Raw genomic sequence first — 22,300 nt, 5'->3', positions numbered from 1 at the left:
ATAAATAGAGATAGAGAGATACATAGATGTATATAGATGTAGATAGAGATAAATATGTATAGAGAAATGGATAGATGATTTGTATATGTGGAACTACTTCAAACATATTACAAAACATAACTGAATGAGGCATTGCAATGCAGGCCGAGCATTAGCTAGATAATGGAATATTTTCAATATTTGTAATCTCTTATTTTTCAGCTTTTTTCTATATTGCTTTATAAAGTCTAAATTACATACAGACCAGGTAAATAACTATAAACTGGCAGAACAACGTCTGTCGGGATCTGAAAGTGATATAAATTAATTTTCACACTTGACATTCAAATTAAGAAGACAATTACTAACTACATCTGATTTCGAAAAAGGTCCCCTTCACCCTGTGTTCAGCCCGGGCAATGCCGGGTATTGCAGCTAGTAAATAACATAAAATGTAATAAATACAAATATCTTGTGTCCTCCTCTACTTTAAATTTTCATGAAGAAACACCAACTCTTCAACTTTTTCACTTGTTAATTTTTTTCTTTTGGCACTGACAATATTGCCAGCACTAGAAAAAACCCGTTCACTGGCAACCTCTGTTGCTGGTATGCCAAGATAACTCAAGACAATGTTTTTGAGTGTTGGAAATCGGGTTATATTATTTTTCCACCACAAACAAGGATCCTCCGTTATGTCTATAACAGGTTCACACAGGTACATTTCCAAGTTCTGACCGAAGAGATTTGTCGAAGTAGCAGATAGTTTTTGAACTTGTGAAGCTGAAACAAAAACAGATTGAAAACATAGTCTAAAAAAAATTGAATTTTTTATTACTGGAATAATTGGTTATTTATTAATGGTTTACTTACTGGCATGGTTATGCTCAAGTCTTGTAGGATTGTGCCTGGCTTTGCTGTGTAAGGAATAGGATATCTGCATCCTTCTCATGCTTGTCTAGAAGAATGAGCTTGAAGCGGGGATCCAGCATCATGGCTGACAAATATGGTTGCTTTGTTTTGTAACCAGGAAACCTTGATTTAAGTGACAGTAGCAAATTGTGCCCAAATGTTTTCCCAATTCTATGTTCATTTACAGCAGAGTACTTGTCCAGTTTATTTGTTATTAAATAAATAATTGGAATAACAATTGTACTTGTCGGTGTCCTTTCACCATACACCTCCACTGTTGCCTGATAAAGAGGTTTGAGAATTTTCACACATGTATCAACCATTTTCCATTCTGAGATACTTAGATTGCCATGTTTTCCTTCTGAAAGCAAGTCCCTTGAAATAGCTTCCTTAATGTTCAGTAACCGTTCAAGCATCAGTTATTCAGAATTCCAGCGTGTTTCGCAGTCCAGAATCACTCTAAGTTTTGGCAATCTCAATTGATTTTGAATTTTATGAAGCCTCTCCATGCCTGTAGTGCTATGCTTATAGTAACCAACTATAGATCTGCATGCTTTAACCAAATCTTGTATTTCTGCGGAACTCTTCTTTGCATTAGACAATACAAGCTGTAAAGTATGTGCAAAACATTGCAAGTGACTGAAGGGTTTTAATAATGAGACTGCAGCCTTCATGTTCCTTGCATTGTCAGTCACTAGAAATACAGGCAATGTGTTGCATGTATCACTCAGATTCCATTTATGTAAGCATTCTTTGAATTTCTTGCATATTGCTTAAGCTGTGTGGTCACCAGAGAAATGAAATTAACCTAGACAATGAGACTGAAGACAGAAATCTTGATCCATGCAGTGCATAGTAACTGACAAGAATGCAAGATTACTTCTCGACGACTACAAGTCTGTTGTGAACGCTAGAGATGACACAGTGGAAATGGCACTGCCTATTTTAGCATTCAAACTGTTGACTGTTTCTTTGTACAACTCTGGAATTATTTTCCTGCTGAATGTTTTGCTCGATGGCAGACTGTACAAAGGCTGAGCCAATTTTAAAACATTTTTTTGGCCTCTTTCATCAACAATGCTGTATGGATGGCAACCATTTGCTAACCATTTACCTACTTCTTTTGTCCTCTTTCATCAACAATGCTGTATGGATGGCAACCATTTGCTAACCATTTACCTACTTCTTTTGTCAAAGCCTTTTGCTTGGGGTGGTCAATACCGAAGGTGACAAAATTAGCTAGCTTGGGCTGATTTGTTGGTACATCTGATTTAACTGACTTTTTCTCACTTCTGCTTGATAATTTGAAAGATGTGTATTTTTCCTGAAGAATGGCCAACTCATTTTTTGCCTTCGGATGTTAAGTGTCTGTGCATACCTGTTGTAGAACCATATTCCATTTTCAGGACAGAAGGGCACAAAGTACATTGCACCTTGTTATTTGGTAATTTCTTAAAGAACTTCCAAATAGGCGCAGATAACACCCCTGGTTCACTTTTGCTACTGCCTGGAATGCTCGGCTCCATCGTTCACACAAGTTTATAAACTACCCTTTTTTATTAAATGAAATTTACCGGAAATAATTATCAAGCGTACTTTAAAAATACCACTGGTTTTTAATTGTTCACTTTCATTCTTACATAATGACCAACTACTAAAACGTAAAACCCTCTGATGTTTATGAAATACATTTATAATGGCATAAACATTTGAAACCAAGATGGCGTCTTTCAGTTTTTTAGCGTTTCGAATATTACGCGTTTGGCAACACTCTTATTGTTGCTCTTGTTAATTTTGAAGACAATTTATAACCTAAAAATACGGCAAAGATGTTAACATTCGCCAAACTTAAAAATAAATTCATTTAAAATAATATTCAACATTGAGTTCTTTATTTAGTCTGAGATTTATTTTAAACTATGTTTATGAACGAGTGTTGAATTTACGTTAATGTTTATAATATGTATTTTATTTTTTGTGATGTCTTTGTACTTTGTTTGTTTAATACGTATACGAAGTTGTTATATACATAACGTATTTTTATAATATAAAAATTAGTACGACGAAGGTTTTTACTATTTAAAAAAATTAGTTTTCCCGAGGTGTTATCCCGAAGAGAAAAATAATTTTTCCCGAATTTCGGGAATGGTTTTTTTCCCGACTTTTATCCTGAATTTCGGGATCCCGTCCACCTCTAAGATAAATACTCACGAGAGTCACGCACGTTTTACTCCACGTACTAAACAATTTAAAACCATCAAAAAGCCAACTGCACATAATCAATTTAGGTATGGACAAGGACACCACGTGACCTGGTCTAGAAAGTTAAGACGCTGAACTTAAATTATACATGCTGAAAAGTCTGCCACCTGTAGTAGGCCTCGAAGATAAAAGCAAAGGTTTTAGATTACTTAAATAAAGAATGGATGCCATCAGATCAAATGTCATGAGGTGAAACGGATGAGGTGCACGAGCAGCGTCCTGCGGGCGAGAGAGTCAAGAGGGTGTCTTGGCCGCAAGGGAAGCATCGTTGCCTTCCTTCCTATCACAGTTTAGTCTTCATTGAATTTTTGCCGATGGGAAACAATAAACCTTTTAACACTTGCTGTTGCTGACTTATACAAGCTAATAAATTACTTTTATGATCACATATTTTTGTATTAAAATTTACAGTTCAAAACCTAAACCGCTCAAGAGGAAGTATGTTCGTGAAAGCTTGTACATAGTGCAGCTTTTTCGTTATTTAGTTTGAACTGAAGAAAAAATTTAATAGATACATGTGATGTAAAATATTAAGGTTATAATATTATTGTGCATTTAATCAATTTGGGGTGCAGATCACTGTCTCTACGTTGCCTCTTGCGGTTGTGGGTATCATTATGTCACACTCACACATGCATATTGCTGGCGGGAGGTTAAAACAGCCGGTGGAAGATAGAAGGTGATGGTTGGAGAGGAGTTAATAAGGCATAAAGGGTCAAAGCACATTGGGCTTGTGGGAGGGCATTGCCTGGGTCGATGTCAATTCCCCCCCCCCCCCCCCATCCCCTCTCTTGCCCAATCCACACCATTTACTCTCTTCACTGGAGCTCAGCTTGACAGTGGCTCTCTTTACTGCTCGTTTCTTACTATGTACATCTGTCCCAACACACTGCCTCGCACTACTCAACTTACTCATTCGCTGCTCATACAACACCCAGATGCTTCAGTCCCCGATGCACCAATCTTTCCATACGAAGCCTGTTACTTGTTGTCCACTGTCGCTCACGAAGAGGTCACTCGCCGTCTTCACTTTACTTCTCTCACATATCGCTCTGAGGATTCGACGGTATCGCCACCAGCCCCTGTCACTTTCACACTCATGCCACATGCCGTCCTCCATCTCTAAATTCCTGCCAAGTCCCGACCTGCGGAGGTGTCTCAGCCCTCCAAAGTGTTGCATCATAGACTCCTGACTTAGTACTCAAAGCTCTGAGAACACTCGACAGACAGGGAGAGAGGCGCTGCTCCTAATGAGATTACTGCTGAGGGACAGGCGCTACCTGTCCGGGAGGTGGGGCCTCCCCGGAACCCCTCGCTGCGTTGGCCACCATGCCGGATCATCTGGCCTGCCTTGTTGCCTCGCCTCTAGTGTTCCTGTAACAATATACATAACTCTATATGCAGTTTTTTTCAGTCTTATTTTCTCACCTTTAGTTCTTATAAATTCGGAAGTATGGATTTTTATTCTTGAAAACAAACATACCCTATTACACCATTTAGGAGTGGAATTTCACGAAATTGTAAAAAAAGGGGTAGGTAGTTTTGGTATTGTTTATATTGTTACCTAATATCTATTCTTAAATTTGATTATCTTTGGTGTTATGATTATTTATTTTAAATCCATGTTTATTTCCTTTTCAGATCTTACTAACAAAAAATTTTAACATAGTTGTCTGTATGCAGGTACCGAAAGATGAATATTGAAATACCGTTCACATTATGTCCCATGGTTGCACACAAACACACAATACAACTCGGAACAAAGACGAAGTTCACTAAATCCTTGCTTTAGGTGTAATACCTGCGACTGTGGTCAAAAAATTGTAGTTATAGTTGGAAACAATGAAAAAAAATGGTTCATTATATTAGGTAGCGCCCGGACCACAGTAGCAAAATTCTCTATAACTCACATTTTTATGTTATTTATGAGCCACCACTCGACACACAACCTACCGGTACCTCGTTCAGACGCTGACTAACGGGGCTACGTGCAAAAGCGTATCACCTGAATTAAGTGGCAGGTACACAACCTCTCCAGCCAATCACAGCACATTCCTCACATAAACTTAGAAGTATACAATTTTCCTACCCCTCTCGCAAAGAGGCTTTTCCAGAAAAATATCACAAAGTCTGGTGGCATAATTTGTAACCAATCACAAAAATACCTTGAAAAAATATCAGCCAATCATGGTGCTTGTCAACAGTAGGTACTTCTACTAACTTCAGAGTTTTTTTCTCACATTCTCTGAACTGTCTCTCTCTAATTCTTATGCAACTGGCAAGCTATTCCACCTGCTCTTTCAAACAAAGGGTCATGGCAAAAAAAGTACAAAAGAAAATTACAAAAACAAGCAATCCTTAAAAAAATACGTGAAAGCACATAAAACCGTAACTACACAAATAAACAAGTAAAAATAACGTCTTAGGGGCTTATTCACTATAAAGCAAACAAATAAGTCAGGATAACTTAAAAAGCATGAACCAATTTAAATTATGATCATAAAACATATGGCAATTACAAAAATACATAGTATAAAGAATAAATAGCTGTTATTTAAATGATATCAGAAAACCTAGCCAGACTACTAAACATGATGAGACAACGTGATTTATAGTTAATTAAACCATTTAACAATTGGGGAGGGCAGTAACCTTGGTTGATACAGGTTCCCCATGTGCTTACTTATTTTTGTGAAAGATCAAAGTCCAGATCCACAAATGTCCCTTTGGTGAGACGCAACTTGTGAGACAGTCATACCACTGTACCACTTAAAAAAAAAAAATTCTCAACAGTTTGTGAGTGTTGTATGTAGTTTATTTTAAGTAACATATTAGATACTAAAACTTTTTTATGAATTTTTGAAATAAATTTTTGTAATAATTGTATCAGAAACATCCTTCTTGAACATGCATTAATATGAACACATTGCTACAACACTAATTGGAGAAATAGTTGGCAGTAAGACATATTTTGTACAGATACAAGAGTTAATAGTTTAGTGTTTTTTAATATGTGTAATAATATATAGTTTAAGAGAAAAGTGATGCACATGTGTATCTTTTTGAGCCTTTTGAGATATGATACAGGCTGGTGTGAGGTCAGACGCCCTCCTTTCTGCTCTGGACATCCTTCCTACGCTATTGAGGATTACCAATGCATCTCTTCCGTTGCACCGCCGCCTTGATGGGCGAGATATGAGCAGCGTGATTCTGGGTTCCTCAAATGATGGCCACCAGGTACGAACAGGAAACTAGCGTGTCATAGACTCGTCAAGAATTCAAACTTAAAAGTATTAAATCATGAAATTTGGTTTTCATGTGTTTAAAACATTAGGCGTTTGCAAAGCTTGGGATGGTTGAAGTAAAATCAAAGACTAAATATCTTCAACTTTGACAATATCCAAAAAATTTCAAGAATCCAAATATTTTCTTAAGATCAGGATTCATTAATGGCAAGAATTATTGGGATTGTTTGGGACCATAAATAAATGCAGTGGTATTAGCTAGCTGCGTTTTTCCTGGTCAAGTAGTAAAAAATAGAAAAAAACTGTCTGCATTCTGATGAGGCTCAAAACATGTCTGTAAAACAACGTAATCCATATTGTTGGGAATTAAAAGGTTTTATGAGATTTATTTTAGAATATTTTTTTGTTATTATATTAATGTTATTTCCTCTTTGGTTTGTTACACTTAGCCTATGCCAGTTTTCAAATATGCTTTCGAATACATATACATAGTTTATTATTTTTATTTGATTTGACTTAAGAATTATTAGATATTTGATTGTTTACTGTGTGTAGTAAATTTTTAATGTATAACCAGAGATAATAGAATTTTTTTTAACAATATAGCTCCAAATAAATGCTATAAATACATTTATTGGCAATAAAACACTTTATATCACTAACCAGCAAATTTCCACTATATTATCATGTAGGTTTCATGATTGCACTAATGTCAAAACTACTTTGCTAGATTTGAGAGGACATTCTTATACCTATTTATGCCTATTATTGCTTTCAAAATGTTGGTTTAGTTGGAAAACAGCTGATACATCTTATTGAATGTTATGTGTTTTGTTTTAAGACCCTAGCTTCAAAATTGTAAACTGTAAATGTATGAGGTGTGTTCAAAAAGTAACAGGAATTTTGTAATCTCGCATTGTATTATTAGTCCGATTCACACAATTTTTCGTTGTTATATTGGTAAATATGTCTGAAAAGTATGTGTACGTTGTTAGTCATATTTGTATGTTTAGTCTAGTGTGAGCTGTTAAAAAGGTTCTGTGTGTATTGGAACCATTGGCAATTTTTAATTTGTTTAAGAAATTTTTTTATTTGTTTAAAAAATGGATCTGAAAATTTGCATTAAATTTTGTTACAAGAATGAAATAAAGTGTAGCAATGTTTTAGAAATGTTAAATATTGATTTTGGTGAGTCTGCTATGAGTAAAAGCAAGGGTTTGCTAGTGGTATAAGCATTTCTAAGAAGGCCATGATCATGTTGAAGATGACTAGCGCCCTGTACGCTCCAGCACGTCAAAAATAGATGAAAATGTGGAAAAAGTGAAAGAAACGATTACGTACAATCAGGGAATAACAATAAGAGAAGTCACTGATGATGTAGGCATATTAATTAGCTCATGCCATTAAATTTTTAGGAAGTTTTGAATTTGAAATGTGTGACAGCAAAATATGTTACAAATTTGTTCCATTTCGAACAAAAACAACAGCAAGTTGCAAAACTATTGAAACATGTGATAACAGGTGATGAAACATGGATTTACAGATATGACGTCGAAATTAAGGCTCAATCGTCCCAGTAGAGGCATTCTGAATCGCTAAGACCGAACAAAACTCAATATGTATGGTCGAATTTAAAGGTTATGCTCACTAAGTTCCTCCATTTTAACGGCATAGTTCTTGCCACAAGATCAAATGATCAATAAAATAAGTTCAACACCATTTGCATAAAGCAATCCGAAAAAAAGCTTGGATTTGTGGCAAAACAATTAATGGCTTTTGAACCATGATGAATGCACTTGCTCACACTTCATTGCTTTTTTGTAAAGTTTTGGTCAAAAACAACACTGTAATGATGCCTTAGCATCCATATTCACCAGACATGGTCCTTATGTCTTTTTACAAGCATAAATGATATTAAAAGTGCATCGCTGAAAGAGCTGAACACTAACTCAAAGATTGAGTTCCAGAAGTATTTCAGGAATTGGAAGAAGCACTGGCATAAGTGTATAATATCTAATGGGGACTATTTTGAAGGCGATATCTTCTTTACAAAAAAAAAAAATGAAATTTCCCTTTACTTTTTGAACACATTGAAAATTAAGTTTTATACCCTGATCTACTTCTATTAATTATGAATCTGAAAGAACCTGCCACTATAATGCAATGATACAAAATACAGTAGAACCCCGATTTAACGAAGTGCTATGGTTACCGAAAATGTTTACTCTAAATCGATGTTTCGTTAAATCCGATTTACCGATTTTCAATGACCCCCGCACTCATAATCGCGTCCCTACGTTTCCATATCGTAGACAGGGTCGACGCCGATATCTTGTGCTGCCGTGCTATCTCAGCTCTCGCTCGTACGGCCCCCGGTTCGTACGTACACCTCAGTCGTACAAACAGATTTTCAGAAACCGTGAAAAATTAGGCAAAAAAAAAAATGAAAAGTGTAAGAAATACGTTAAAGTTTATTAAAATACAGTCGCAACCTGCAGCGTTTATAACAAATACGAGCTACATACACATTGCGTCACAGTAAAAAATTTAAAAAAAAAAATGGCCGCAAATTGATGGAAATTTACCATCAATAGCGCGCCGTACGCTGAGAAAGGTAATTAATTGTACTCGGTCAGCTGTTGTTACGGCGCGGCGTAGCCGCGGCTCTCTCTGTTCGCTGAGCTGCGCATGCGCGGTATAACTCACTCAACGCTCCGCCCAGACTCGTGACCTTCCATCAGCAGCCAGCCAATAGACGCGAGCTTAGCGGGAAAAAAAATAAAAGCTCCACCACCCATGTCTCAGTTTTGTCCAGTTATAATACCAGTAACATAAACGAATCGTCAAAAAAACGTAACAAAGCCGATATCCAAAAACAGTAAATAAAGTCATGTAAAGTAGAATCCCGCCGATGCACGCGGCAGTGTCTAGGCGAGCTCGGCGTTTCCACTATCGCACGAAAAGCAGTCTCAGCTGTCATGTTATCTTACCCGCCCGCACGCACGAAAAGCTGCTGTGGTAGCTTCTGCGAGAGCATAAGAAACTCGTCCGGCCAGGCTGGCGGTAGCGGCGGCTTGACGTCATACGTGACGTGGCGCTTACCTCCCATCCCATGCTAATTCTTCAAGGCTCATCCCTCCCAGAGTCACAAACCATGTAAAAACACCCCCACCCCTTCCCCAACTAACATTTCAACACATTCTCTCACTTATTTCAACCTTCTGCGTGAGAAACTGTCAGCATCCTCCTTCCCTCCCACACCGCGTGCGACAAAAGCCAGGTTGTATAGTCCATTCTCGGTAAAATAAATATTTTTATGGGCTTATACGACTGTCCTTCGCCGTTAATAAATACTTTATAAGTTTAGTTATTATGAAACAATTTGTTCATTAGTCACACAGCTGTTTCTGCTGAAAAATCACTAATTCCTCGAATTTTATTGAATAGAAAAATTTAGCAGGGCCGTAAATATATTTATTTTACTGCATAGTTATTTTTCCATCTGCATTCGAACGTGTTTTTTTTTTTTTTTTTTTTTACGCTGTGAAGGGTCGTGGAAAAGATAATTGCTTGAGCTGTCAAAATAAACATCGCTGACGGCAAGGGCGGGAGCGCATCCTGTCGGTCTGTCGCTGTGATTATCTACTCCAAAAACATGTCACAGCATTTCAGGATAGTATTGTTCTTATATCTTTCGTTTATAGCGGAATGTTTTCTACCTGATCCACACAAGTTCCTTCGCCACGTTTTGAACGAAAATAACAACCAGCCGGCTAGCATAGCCGAATTCGCGTGACGCAAATTCATTTAGCGCGAGTATTTTATGTATTTGGATATATTTGGGAAGGGGGGGGGGGGGGGGAATTGGCCCGAAATCTCTATTGCGACCATTCCGTTTATAAGTCCATTTTTCCGGAAACCGTGAGTGGTCGCATCAGCGGGATTCTACTGTACCAATAAAAAAGCTAAGCAGGTCGTCAACAGGCAGTGTAGTCAATTCCAATCGCAATCTGTTGTCAAAATCCAAGAAGAAAAGCATAAAATCGAAGTCCGAACAGCAATTATAAAAAATGTATTCCAAAAACTAAACACCGCGCACAAAGCTATTACTGAGAATAATGATAATGGCGTATTGGTGTGACATGGTCACAAGTTAAAAAAAACCTGGAGAAAGGGAATATTTGGAAACGTGAGATTATTGCCTAGCACTGTTACTATGCGGGCGTGATTGAAAGATAACGTGGTGAGTCAAGCCAGGGATAAGATAGGGGGAGGGGGATGCGGACAAAGAAACCCTTCATGACGTCATGTGTCACGGACAGTCTATCTGTCCATGCGCGCGCAATGGCACGCACCTACGCAATTCAGTTACAGCGCCCGGAGTTTTTAAGCAATTTGAACAATTTTTTTTAATTTTTTCGTGTTTGGACAGATGATGCAAAGGCACATATTAATATATAGTACCTCCATTCTATTACTGACACCACAGAGAGTATTTTTTAATAAGTTTCCGTTACAATTTACTTTAATTTTTTGGAAATCTATATTATTATTTTAATAAATTGGTGTTTTTTGATGGTTCCTAAAAACCTTTACGTTAAATCGCTGTTTTCGTTAAATCTGTGTTCGCAAAATCGGGGTTCTACTGTATGCTAAAATGTTTCACTTTATTTAGCGACAAAACTTAATTATTTTCGAAATTTTGTTTTTGTCGATACATTGTATCAATGTAAACCTCATACTTTTGTTAATATATTATTACTCATTTTATATCAGGTCATACTGAAAGAATTATTGCATGGTTTTTCTGCCTTCACCAGCTGCTGTTGAGTCCAAACAGTTATTTCAATGCAGCTGGAAAGTGTTCGTTTTCTCTATAAATATTTTGATAACTATTTGTTACGACTCTCCTTAGTGCGCTAATAATTTTATTAAGTAATTTCTTAGAGAAACTTTTAAGATACAAAAATTTGGAAACGTACTGGAAAGATAAACTTATAATAAAAAGATATGTCAATAATACTTCAGAGGGGCACTAAGGAGGGTGAACAAGAATTTATTACCGCCCCTGTGGGCTTACAGATGGCGGAGAGGATCGTAAGGCTTATAAATGAGAAGCCGAGGTGTGGTTGGCGAGCTATTCGATTTATTCTGATTAAAAATTGATTTTATATTTTATTTTGACTGTACTGTCATAATTTTTATATGGTTTGCATATTACAAATTTAAGACAACATTATTAAAAAAAAAGGTGAAAAACAATTTATAATCAGCCCAGGCCTCAACAGGGTTACTTATGAAGGTTAACATATAATTACACAAAATTGTTTCGTTGTATTGTCTAGCACTTGAAATTATAAATTTACTGTTCTGAAATATGAAATAAAACAATAACATAAAAAAATAAAAACGTCTGTAAACTGGCGTGGGTGGTAGGTAGACTTGATATATGTTGACAGTCAAGCATAGTGAACCGCAGACGACGAGAAGAGAGAGATAGCAAAATGATGAAGGCGTTTCACCGAGTGTTGTGAAACTGCTGGTCCAAAATCTTGATGTGGGATGTTATAGGATGAACTGGGTTCCAGAGGTGTTTTCGAACCCTCATACTGCGGGGAGAATTCAGCTGCCTGGCTGCCGCCTCGTAGACCGACACGGTAGTACACAGTTGGCTTTGGAAACCATGATGGATACGATGAAAGTTGGAAGCTGAAAAAAAAAATAAAATTTAACTTGCGACTACTTAGGGCAGACTAAAAGCTAAAAATAGTAAATCGGCACTTGAGGCCTTAACTGTAGTAGACTACATTCCAATTGATTGATCGGCGGTCTTCTAATTCTCGCGTAAGTCAGGAGAGTCGCTGACCGGAGACGTTCGCGGTTGGCTGCCCTAAGAAAAGTGACCTCGGGGTGCGGTTGGGGTGCTAAATTAAAAGGCCAAGTCTCCCTTTGAAAGAGGGTGGGGGGGGGGGGGGGGAGCCTTCGGTATTCATCGGCGCTCGTTGCCATGGACACTCGAAGTTGACATCCTTGGCCAATGCGCTCTGGACGGAAAAGTGGGGAACTCAACTCGCCCGGCGAGCGGTCAGGTCGAGGGTTGATTCAACTTGAACATTGTTCTTATGGGCACGACAGTGCTGCCCTCAGGTGGACAGCCAGGAAGGTAGGGAGGGGTTAGTGTCTCTCGCTTCCGCTAGATGGATCGCGGATACGTCTTTTAGCAGTCAGGCACATCTTAATTCCTCTCGTCGCCGGCAGGGTGTGCGGACGAGAGAGTGAGAGCGGCTGTGGGTTGTGACCTCCATGGACCAGAGAGGAGGGGGGAGGTTATGACTTATGACTGACCCGGCCTGGGTTCTGGACGAGGGGACTGGCGAGTGCAGGGAAATTCTGCAAGGTTCGTGAGAACCGAGGCGACGAAACACCGCAACGTGTCTGCCACACCGAGAATTTAACCAGGCTGTTTGTCTAAGCTTGCTGATTGCGAGACTTCGGGGAAATCACCAGGGGCTGAATGTCTGCTTGCCTGCACAAGTCTGGTCACAAATGGCTTCGTGTAACGAGACTTAGTACATGACAGCAAGCGGGGGTTATGGGACCGGGGCGCTTCAAGCAGCACTCCAAGTCGCAACGTAGCATTGGCGAAGCTGTGAACCGGATGGTGTGGGGGAGGGGGGGGGGGGAAACATGCTGAAAAAATTGGCTCGGCTGTACACTGGGCTGAATAAAATGGCAGGGAGCAAAATATTTAAGTAAAAAAATTAAAAAAAAAACTCAATTATTTTAAAATTAAAAAAAAAAAGGGTGCCTATAATGCACATGATTGGCACATATTACTATTTTTGTACAGCATTATTTTTAATGTACCCTTCATATTTGTGTGAAAATGCTGTACCTAACTCTTAGTTTGGTTTGCATAATTATTTTGTTTGAACTTAATTTGGAACATATCAAATGTATTATTAAATTTTGAATGAACGTTTGTGTAAAGTCATGTAAAAATTATTGTAGTTTAATCTCGATCCAGAGGTAGTAATGCGTTTTTACGGCAGATAGATAATGTGAAAGATTCCATTAATAAATGTTTATCCAGTAGCAGAACTTATGGTGACCTGCAAGTTGTAAACTCGAGATAGTTCATGAAAATTAAAGTTTTGGTGATTTTTAAAGAATTTGGAGTGACTTTGCTTGAAATAAAAGAGTTTATAATTGTAGATTTATTTCACCTTACTGAAAATTAGTTACACAAAATTAACACTGTTCATGTTGACTCAGCTTTCAGCACAGACAAATTTACAGTTTTATACAACAAAATTAAGAGCATTCAGAATACTCTTTCTTTCTCAACGAAACTCTTACGGTCACGTCTGAACACATGGTATGACCAAGGAAATGTGATGTCCTTGAGACATCACAGAACTATTGCCTTGTCATGACTGTGGTCAACGAATATTTAAAATAAATGTTCCAAAAGAGTTTATTATCGGTGCCGCTTGGACTACAGACATTAAAATCTTTTCACATTGACATCAAAATGTTAAATTTGTTAGCCTCCCACCAGCGCAACTTCACATGGCAATGCCTGAGCGATGACTAGCTAGACAAAGCACAGTACAAAAACTCACACAAGATCACAAAACGGGGACTTCCTCGAAAAGCTCTCTTCTTATTGGCTACTAAGATTTTTCTTACAACTACGTACTTTTATGTGATTTCCCTGGTCAGAGAGCTTTGTCACGGTTCCGGCAAACGTCTCTGTCTCTCTGTAACACAGGATGTGATCAATATAATCTTATCACTTCAGTGCCACAGCATCGCGCATCTGACTTTCTTTCTTTCACTGGAAAAAAACTTTCCCATGTTCTAGAAGCAATTCCATATCTTTAAAATGATTTGATACCAAGAGAATTACTGAACTAAAACAATATAAACAAATCAAAGGAAAACACTTTCTATGCTCACCAAAATTTAGTCAACAATTTAAAACTTGTAAAAATGGACCTAAATGGGTTTAGAGAAATAAAATATGCATATATTTATAAAAACAATCTATAACCTCTACAAATGAAGTAAACACTATTAATGTGGTGCATCAAATATACTACATTACTGAAAATCATCATCTCTTAAAAAATATATTCTTAAAAATTGGGAAGGGTAGTGGTCTACAATGCCACAGTAGATTAATTCATACCTAATTAGTCTGCTTGCAATATGAAAGCATTGATTTTCAGGTTATGTAATGGTTTGGTTGCAGGTACTTTTTCATCCAAATGGAAATTTAGATTTTCTGTGCTCGGATGTTGGGGCTGTGAGAATTGGCACTTACAAAGTTGTATATTACACAGGTAAGTTTTGCTTATATGCAGTTGAATCATTGTTTGCTAATATGAAGAAACTATACCAAAATATAGTAGTACAGTAGAGCACCCCTCAATCGGAATCATTGGGGGGAGGTCTATTCCGGTTATGGGAAAATTCCGGTTAAGGGGAGTTGCGGTAGGGCCGGCCTCCCGGCCGGTTGAATGACCTTCATTCAAGCAAGCTGGCAGGCACGTTTTTCTTATCTCTGTGGGTGGGTGCATGTGTGAGGAAAGAAGAAGAAACAGAGGGGTCAGGGGAGGTATTAGGACTACAGCTGCGGTGTTGTGTAACTTCGGTGTTGACGTGCAAGTGATTCACAATTCCGGGAGAGTGTATAGTCACTGCCACGCACAGTTTACATTTCACGTACACAAGAATAACACTTCATGCATCTCGTCGACGCAATGCGTGGGAAAGACATAATGAGATACCTGGTATGCAGAATGTTCACAGCAAATCAGTTCACCTGCAAATCAGGTCAAGTAAGAAGCAGTTACAATTATATTAAAAATAGGGAGGGCCAATCAAAGCCTCTATTCAAAAGATTCAATATTCATGGAAAGAAATTGTGTAAAAAAAAAGTTTGAGGAAGGGAAATTCAGAAATTGAAATACTAGAAATACTAGCACCTGTGTTGTTAAAAAGGAATACAAAATATTTTTCCTTACAGAAGCTATCAAAGAATGGTTTTTTATTTGCCACCAGCTATGATTTTCTGGGGATGTTTAGTACATCAGGGAAAATTTTTGACACAAAGAAATTGTTGATATCCTGAACTTGTAAATATTAAGAATGGATATGGTCAAATCCTTAAATCTCTAATGTTTGAAAGATTTGAGATTCAAGGAAAAATATATTGTTAAAGAATTTTAGAAGGAAATGTAGTAAATTCAAAAACAAAAATTGACAAGTGTGAAGTTTTTTTTTAGGTCTTTTACTTCTTTATATTTATCCTATTAGCATTCTCCAAGATATTGTTCTTCTGATATGGAATCATGGGAATAAAATTACAATAATAATAGATTCTGGAAACACAAACATTTAGAGGGTTGAATATTTCAACACCCTAGTTAATATTTTAAATTTCTTGTACATTATTTTTGACAATTGACACCTAGATTTGGGATTCAACAGGTAGATTCGAGGTAGTCTTTGGGATTTGAATCAGAGATTCGGATCTGAGAAATTTGTGATTCAAAGCATCACTAATTTTAAACTTACAATGAAAACTATAAGAGTTGAGTCCTGAAAATGTCTTTAGAAATCCCCCAGTGTCTGTAATTTGAGAGAAAATTTTTCATGCTCCCGTCTGGCATCATCCAGATTGTGTAAGCATAATTTTTTTTAATAAATTTTTAGAGAATAGTTGTGCACACTATAAAATGGTGTATGCAAGGTTCTGTTTGAATATTTAATTTTTGTTATTTATTTATAAGTTCATATTAAGTACAATGTACAATATAAATGAGGTTGGATTTTCTTTATTCCCCCCCATCCTCCCCCAGAAAATATAAAAAAATATGAAAATAATTAAAAAAATTAGTGAAGGAAATTTGAAACTGGTGAGGGAAAGTCAGGAAATTTAATTACAGATTTGTGCGGACATTTTGTGTGTACGTAATTAAAAAATGGGAAATGTAAATACATACATACATATACATATATATATATATATATATATATATATATATATATATATATATATATATATATATATATATATATATATATATATATATATGGTTTTGTGTATATTTTCCCAGCTTGCTGCTGCCAACTGAACATTCTGCATACCAGGTATCTCATTAGGTATCTATTTAGTTAATGCAATGATATTTTTTACAGTGTTGATTTTAGAAATGTTTGTTACGAGTTAAAATACTGAAAGTATCATTCTCTTTCAATGTACCTCCACTATCATACTGAGACCATATTTTGCTTTTCCATCTTTCCTCCTCCCCATGCTGAGCTCACAGATTAGACTATGCCATGCACAAAATGGGTCTTTTCCCCTCCCTCGCAATAGAGATCAGATAACTAGTCGGTGAGAATACATCTTTTACTCGTATTTTGTAATTCATGAATGAGGAGGATTCGACAATCTTCTCAGGATAGCGATTGCTAAGCAGACATCCAGCAGTGATTTAGTCTGTGGTACAGCAGAAGTTCTAGTGCAGTTTATCTAATTTGAATATTTTTGAATTGACCTCTGACAGTTATTTTTGGCAACTGAACAAAACTCGATTTGAACATAGCCTGTCGTTCTCCTGTCACACTATTGTGAAGCTACAACGGACGGAGTAACAATTTAAAGTAATCAGAGGGCAATGTACCAGAGACACAAAATGGAACCTTTTTAAAACAATAATTCTCAATTAAGGTTCATATAGCTTGAATAATTAACAACAGCTTCCATCACTGCTCTTAAGCCTGGGTCATTCTTTGGTATGAAAAAAGGCAGATACCAATTAAGCTCTGTTGAAAAATAATCACTTACAGGCTGATAACTAAACCTCTCATAAAATGAAAATTTTATTAATGTCATGGACTGTAACATTAAAATATTATCTGGGTTCCAAAGTGTTATAATAACAAAACACTAATACTGACAATTAAGAGTACGTACTTTTAAAACAAACCTTGTCTGTTTATCAATTTTTGACTGCTAATTAAACTTCTACTTTTAAGCATAGGTCTTTCAGTTTACCCTAAGATGTCTTTTGACTTAAGTGCCAGTTAGTCTCATGTTACTCAGTTGGGTTTTAATTTTAAGCTATCAATTTATCCAACTCTCTCTCCGAGAGAGCTAGCTCACTGCACTCGCTGACTAGTAACCCCGAGTGACTCGGTTTTAAGCCGGGTTTCTACTCGCCTTAAAGACATAGCTTCTTTTCCAATAGTTCCTCAGAGACTCGTTGCCTGTTCGTCCAGCATCAGGAACTAATGTTCCTGGAAGGGATCCCGCTATCTTTGATTGCCAGTCATCGTCACCTCCACAGACTACTGCTGGCTTACGGACCTACTTCCCTCCACTCGCCCTGCAAGCGAATCCGACGACTACGACTGTGACTGCGTCACGGGAATACTCGCACCTTCCTTGAGACACGGCTTCAACTTGTGGCTCTCTGCTGGTGCAACTCAGGAAGCAAGTATCACTTACTCCAGGGACCACTTGCTCAGTGAGTAGCTGAAGGCTCCGAGGAACGTAATTCTCAGGATTACCAGGACACCTCGCAGAGCTGGATCCTGCTGCTCCAGTCTCTCCACTCGGACTCAGACCCCTGGAAGGGGGCCGTGTTGATGAGTCATGTCCGCTAACATTCCCACTGAAAGGCATGGCGATGTTTCCAAGCTGCTGACATCAACTAACGGTGATATGTTGTGTGATGACAAGCTTCTGAGGAGGACGACTAGGAATGCAAACTTCTTCTAAACAGTTATGCACCCAGCATTCTTTTGCAACTAAGCACTTAATGATGACTGTCTCCTCTGCTGCGGGTAAACTCTATTTACATCTGCCCAGCGAGTAATGATAAGTATCTGGAATATACTCCCCTCTCTGGCAAGCATTCTTCTCCTTCCAGCCATGTGACAAGCCAAATGCTCCCTTCACATGGCCAGCCCCAGAGTCACATCCAGTCAGCATGCAGTCCATTCACTGACTCTTAGTAAACCGCTCGCTCAGTGAGGTCCCAGCTGACATAATATTAGGATAAATATTTACATGTTTGAACACTTTCTTGACTGGAAGAAAACACTCAGCTAGGTGCCTTGTGAGAGCTAATTGTTTACTCTGCTCTACGTAACCATGTTAGTGCAGCAGTGCCCCAGAGTTAGTCTTGGTTGTTGTCGGCCTAGCATGTGTTGTATCGTGTCCACAGGTGGTGTCGCAGACTGCAGTGGCAGGGCAGGGCCGCTCCGCCACTACCCAGACGTACCGCTGATATTCGACCTGGCTGCTGACCCGACCGAGAGCTCTCCCTTGGACTCCAGCGGATGGGCATACCTGTCCATACAGCAGGCGGCCTCTGAGGCTCTGCTGCAGCTGGAAGTTAGCATCAGGACGGACAACGTCAGCACTGTCAACTACGGAACCAGCGCGGCTGCGAAACCTTGCTGCTGGGGGGAGAGCCCCATTTGTCGCTGTCCCTGGGACTGATCAGCGTATTTACTCAGCTAAAAGAAGGAAGAGGAATTATTGTTTATACTATTATTTGGAAATATATTAAATGTAGGCATGCAGATAAAATAAATTTGTAGCAATACAAATTTTTATACTATTGTTTTATGTTAGTAATAGTAGTGACAAAACACACAAAATCGCAGGTGAATAATTATTACTAGTTTTACTAGCTTAATGAGACTGCTGACTTCCATTGTTTAGAAACCCTAAAATTAATATTATAGAACAAATTTTTACAATTTTCAATTTTATTATACGTACATACACTTTGTTTACCATTTTATGATTTCCCATTAAGTTCTACATGCAAAATTTGATAATTCTGAAGTAGCACATCACTTTTCTAAGGAAAATATTTCCAAAGGTTATTTTTTACTTCTTGGCATGTTTTTCTTTTATTCTCTAATAGGACATTTTGATATTAATTAATTTACCATTTTAACATCTGGTTGCATTGAGTTTATATACAGGATAATTATAAAGTCCGTGAAACATTTCATAAAATCGGTACAGTGAAATGGAAAAGAATAACGTAACAAATTATATATCGCGTAAAAGAACTCTCAAAGTTTTTTTGAATGTAGCACCAAAAATCTATTTTAAAAAACAACAGACAGGGGTGCTAGTGCATGTAGTTGCTGAAAATGGCTGCGAACCAGGCAGAGAAAGCCTTTTGTGTGCTTGATTGCGCCCGTAGCGAATCGGTATTGTGTGCCCAAAGAGCTTTCTGTGGCAAGTTTAACAAAACACCACCAGTTTACAATAGCATAATGAAGTGGTACAAGAAATTCGAGGAAGACAGCTGTTTGTGCGACGCAAAACGGTCGGGTCGGCCAGGCGTGTCACAACAGACAGTGGATTGTGTACGGGACGTGATGGTGCGGAGTCCCAAGAAGTCAACTTATCGGGCTAGGGCAGAATTGAACATCCCTTCTTCATAAGCGATTAAGAGTAAAGACGTACAAATTGCAGCTTCTGCAAGCCATCAGCCACGATGACAAATTGTTCTGACTGCAGTTCTGCATTGCCATGCAGAACCATCTTGAAGACGGTGACTTTGCAAGCAAATTAATCTTCAGTGACGAAGCCACTTTTCATCTCTCAGGAAGAGTCAACCGACACAACACTTGCCTATGGGGGACAGAAAATTCACATGCAACTCTCGAACACGTCAGAGATTCGCCAAAAGTTAACGTGTTCTGTGCCATGTCAAACAAGACAGTTTATGGCCCCTTCTTCTTTGCTTGTATTGTTTATTAGTGTTAAAAACTAATCCAAGGAAAGAAGGTACAAACTTTTCTATAGGTAAATATTCATTTATTTTTTTACCTGGAAATAAACAATATAATTCATTAGTTTAAAATATGTACATCATAATTAATGACAATAATGAATTTGCATTTGTTGTGGCCTTGGCTTCAATGAAGGTCCTTATTTTATATCCAAAACAAAGTTATATACTTTGTATGTACTTTTCTCCATGATAAATATAGAAAGGAAAGTGATGTTTTTATATATAATACATACTACAGTGGAAGGCCGTTAACCTAGTATCTATGGCTCGGCACGTTCTGTACTCCGGCACCAATTGAGCTGTTCACATTTAGATTAATTCGGGTGTAGTCCAGGTTTTGACCTTGGCCACCAGGTTGCACTACTGTGCCACCTGTGTTTTTAATTAGTTGAGAGTTTATAATTTTTGTCTGTTTTAATCTCAGTACAGTGTTCCCTGATTTCCAGTGGGTTACATATTTTATGTTTTCACATTGGGCTTTCCCGTTAAACTATATTGACGTTTTATAATTCAGCAATATTGCTAACCTGACATGGCCGTGATGTCGAACATTGTGGATTAAAGACCTTCACTGTACTGCAGTGTAGCATTCAAAGTGCCTGGTCTCACTCACTCCTGTACTTGCATGGCCGTGAGCGTGTCGGAGAAGTGGCTTCGCCAGTCAGGGATGAGGGTGCGCGTGTGCATGCCGGTCAGTATTTGGGTGCGTGTGGAGCTGGGGCAGTCCTGTCCTCTCCTCGGGGTATGGCAGCTGGTGGCGGGAAGGCACGCACAGTGACACATCACTCAAATACCATTCTAACAGTTGAAACTAAATACAAATCAGCAAGCATTAGAAATTTAATTTGAAGATATATATTGAGTTTTATTTTATGTATTTGGTCTCCCTATTAGATTCTGAGCACTTTGTTTAGGTAATAAACATGGCCTTGCTGAAGATCACCGTTCAACAGCAATATCTATTTTTAAGTTTCTGTCAGGCAGTATGGTAGTTATATTACAGCAAAACTCGTTTAAGATGTAACCGCACAATACAGTTTCCCGACCAATACGGTCAAATATTTTGGTCCTGCCATTACCTCAATATGATATGTTATTTTTTTACAATGTAAGTTGTTGCCCATAACTTCTTTTCCTGTTTAAAACCATGCATTTTGAAAATTGAAATCCATTATTCAAAGGATTTTACGGTTTACTTATTTAACAGAAATATGAAGATGTCTGATGTGTAAATTTTCTTTTAAAGACTTTTCAAACATTTTATCTTTTCTTCGCTGCTGTGTAGCACACATAAAAATATTGCCAGTGCATGTTGTCATTATTAATGTTTAGTTGCTTTTGATGCCTTTATAGAGTGCGCACACTTGTCTGATATTGATAGCTTGCCAATCGCATGCAACGTGCATGATCTGTCTTGTGCAGAGTAGACTAAATTCAATAACCTGTACTCTTTCGTGCTTAGTGTCTACTACAATGATAGTTCTGGCTTACTTTCGGGTCATGGTTTTATTTATTTTTTTATTTTAAGTTGATCAAAATATTGTTTTTGTGACATGGCTAATTAATTTAAATTATTTGGTGTGCTTTTTAATTAAACATGGTACTTTTCATCCAAGTCCAATATAAAAAACTCAATGAAGGATATATGACTAAAAAAACTTAAGCACATTATGTTAAATTATTTTTTAAATTCAGAATCATACCCTTATACGAATATTAATGTTGATTTTATTAATGGTCACACTCAATGCACACTGAATCCACACATAATCCACACACAAACCCACATATTTCAAACACAAATCCACGTATTTCAAACAATAATTCACACAATCGTGGAATATATTAAGAGGCATCCATTTGTATTGTGAATTCCTGACACAAAATTAGAAATTTCCACATTTTAATCAGATGGCACTTGAATAAAAATACCCATTACTCATTCGATAACTATGTTAGGTACAGCTGAAAAAACACTTGCTTATAAAATTATCTGGTCCCCCTTGAGGTCTAGCAAAGTCCTCTATCTGTAAAACAAGGCTAGATAATGATAAGAAGGGT

General features: G+C 37.7%; 2 protein-coding genes across 13 annotated transcripts in view; one reads left to right on the top strand and one right to left on the bottom strand.

The window, feature by feature from the left end:
- Window positions 1–19,910, top strand: part of LOC134530986 (arylsulfatase G-like) — a 46,249-nt gene extending 26,339 nt beyond the window's left edge. For all 3 annotated transcript variants that reach the window (XM_063366391.1, XM_063366392.1, XM_063366393.1), the window contains 3 exons: window positions 6,241–6,390; window positions 14,656–14,746; window positions 18,644–19,910. In XM_063366391.1, coding sequence (XP_063222461.1) covers window positions 6,241–6,390; window positions 14,656–14,746; window positions 18,644–18,921 — 519 coding nt within the window. In that variant the 3' untranslated portion in view covers window positions 18,922–19,910. The remainder of the gene's footprint in view (window positions 1–6,240; window positions 6,391–14,655; window positions 14,747–18,643) is intronic.
- LOC134530988 (uncharacterized) overlaps window positions 2–22,300 on the bottom strand; it is a 36,016-nt gene continuing 13,717 nt past the window's right edge. For 4 of the 10 annotated variants that reach the window (XR_010074914.1, XR_010074913.1, XR_010074915.1 and 1 more), the window contains one exon: window positions 11,525–12,107. Coding sequence is in view for 1 of the 10 variants with exons in the window: in XM_063366394.1 (XP_063222464.1) it covers window positions 11,858–12,107; window positions 20,853–20,990 (388 nt within the window). In the remaining 9 variants the exon portion in view is untranslated. Of the gene's footprint in view, window positions 763–852; window positions 4,528–11,524; window positions 12,108–14,100; window positions 14,162–20,852; window positions 20,991–22,300 lie in introns of those variants that run through there. The other 6 variants (XR_010074907.1, XR_010074912.1, XR_010074909.1 and 3 more) reach the window with 4 other exon arrangements.

This window comes from Bacillus rossius, chromosome 3 (assembly GCF_032445375.1).
Source record: "Bacillus rossius redtenbacheri isolate Brsri chromosome 3, Brsri_v3, whole genome shotgun sequence".
Classification (NCBI taxonomy): Eukaryota; Metazoa; Arthropoda; class Insecta; order Phasmatodea; family Bacillidae; genus Bacillus; species Bacillus rossius.
This window is presented reverse-complemented; position numbering and strand designations above follow the sequence as displayed.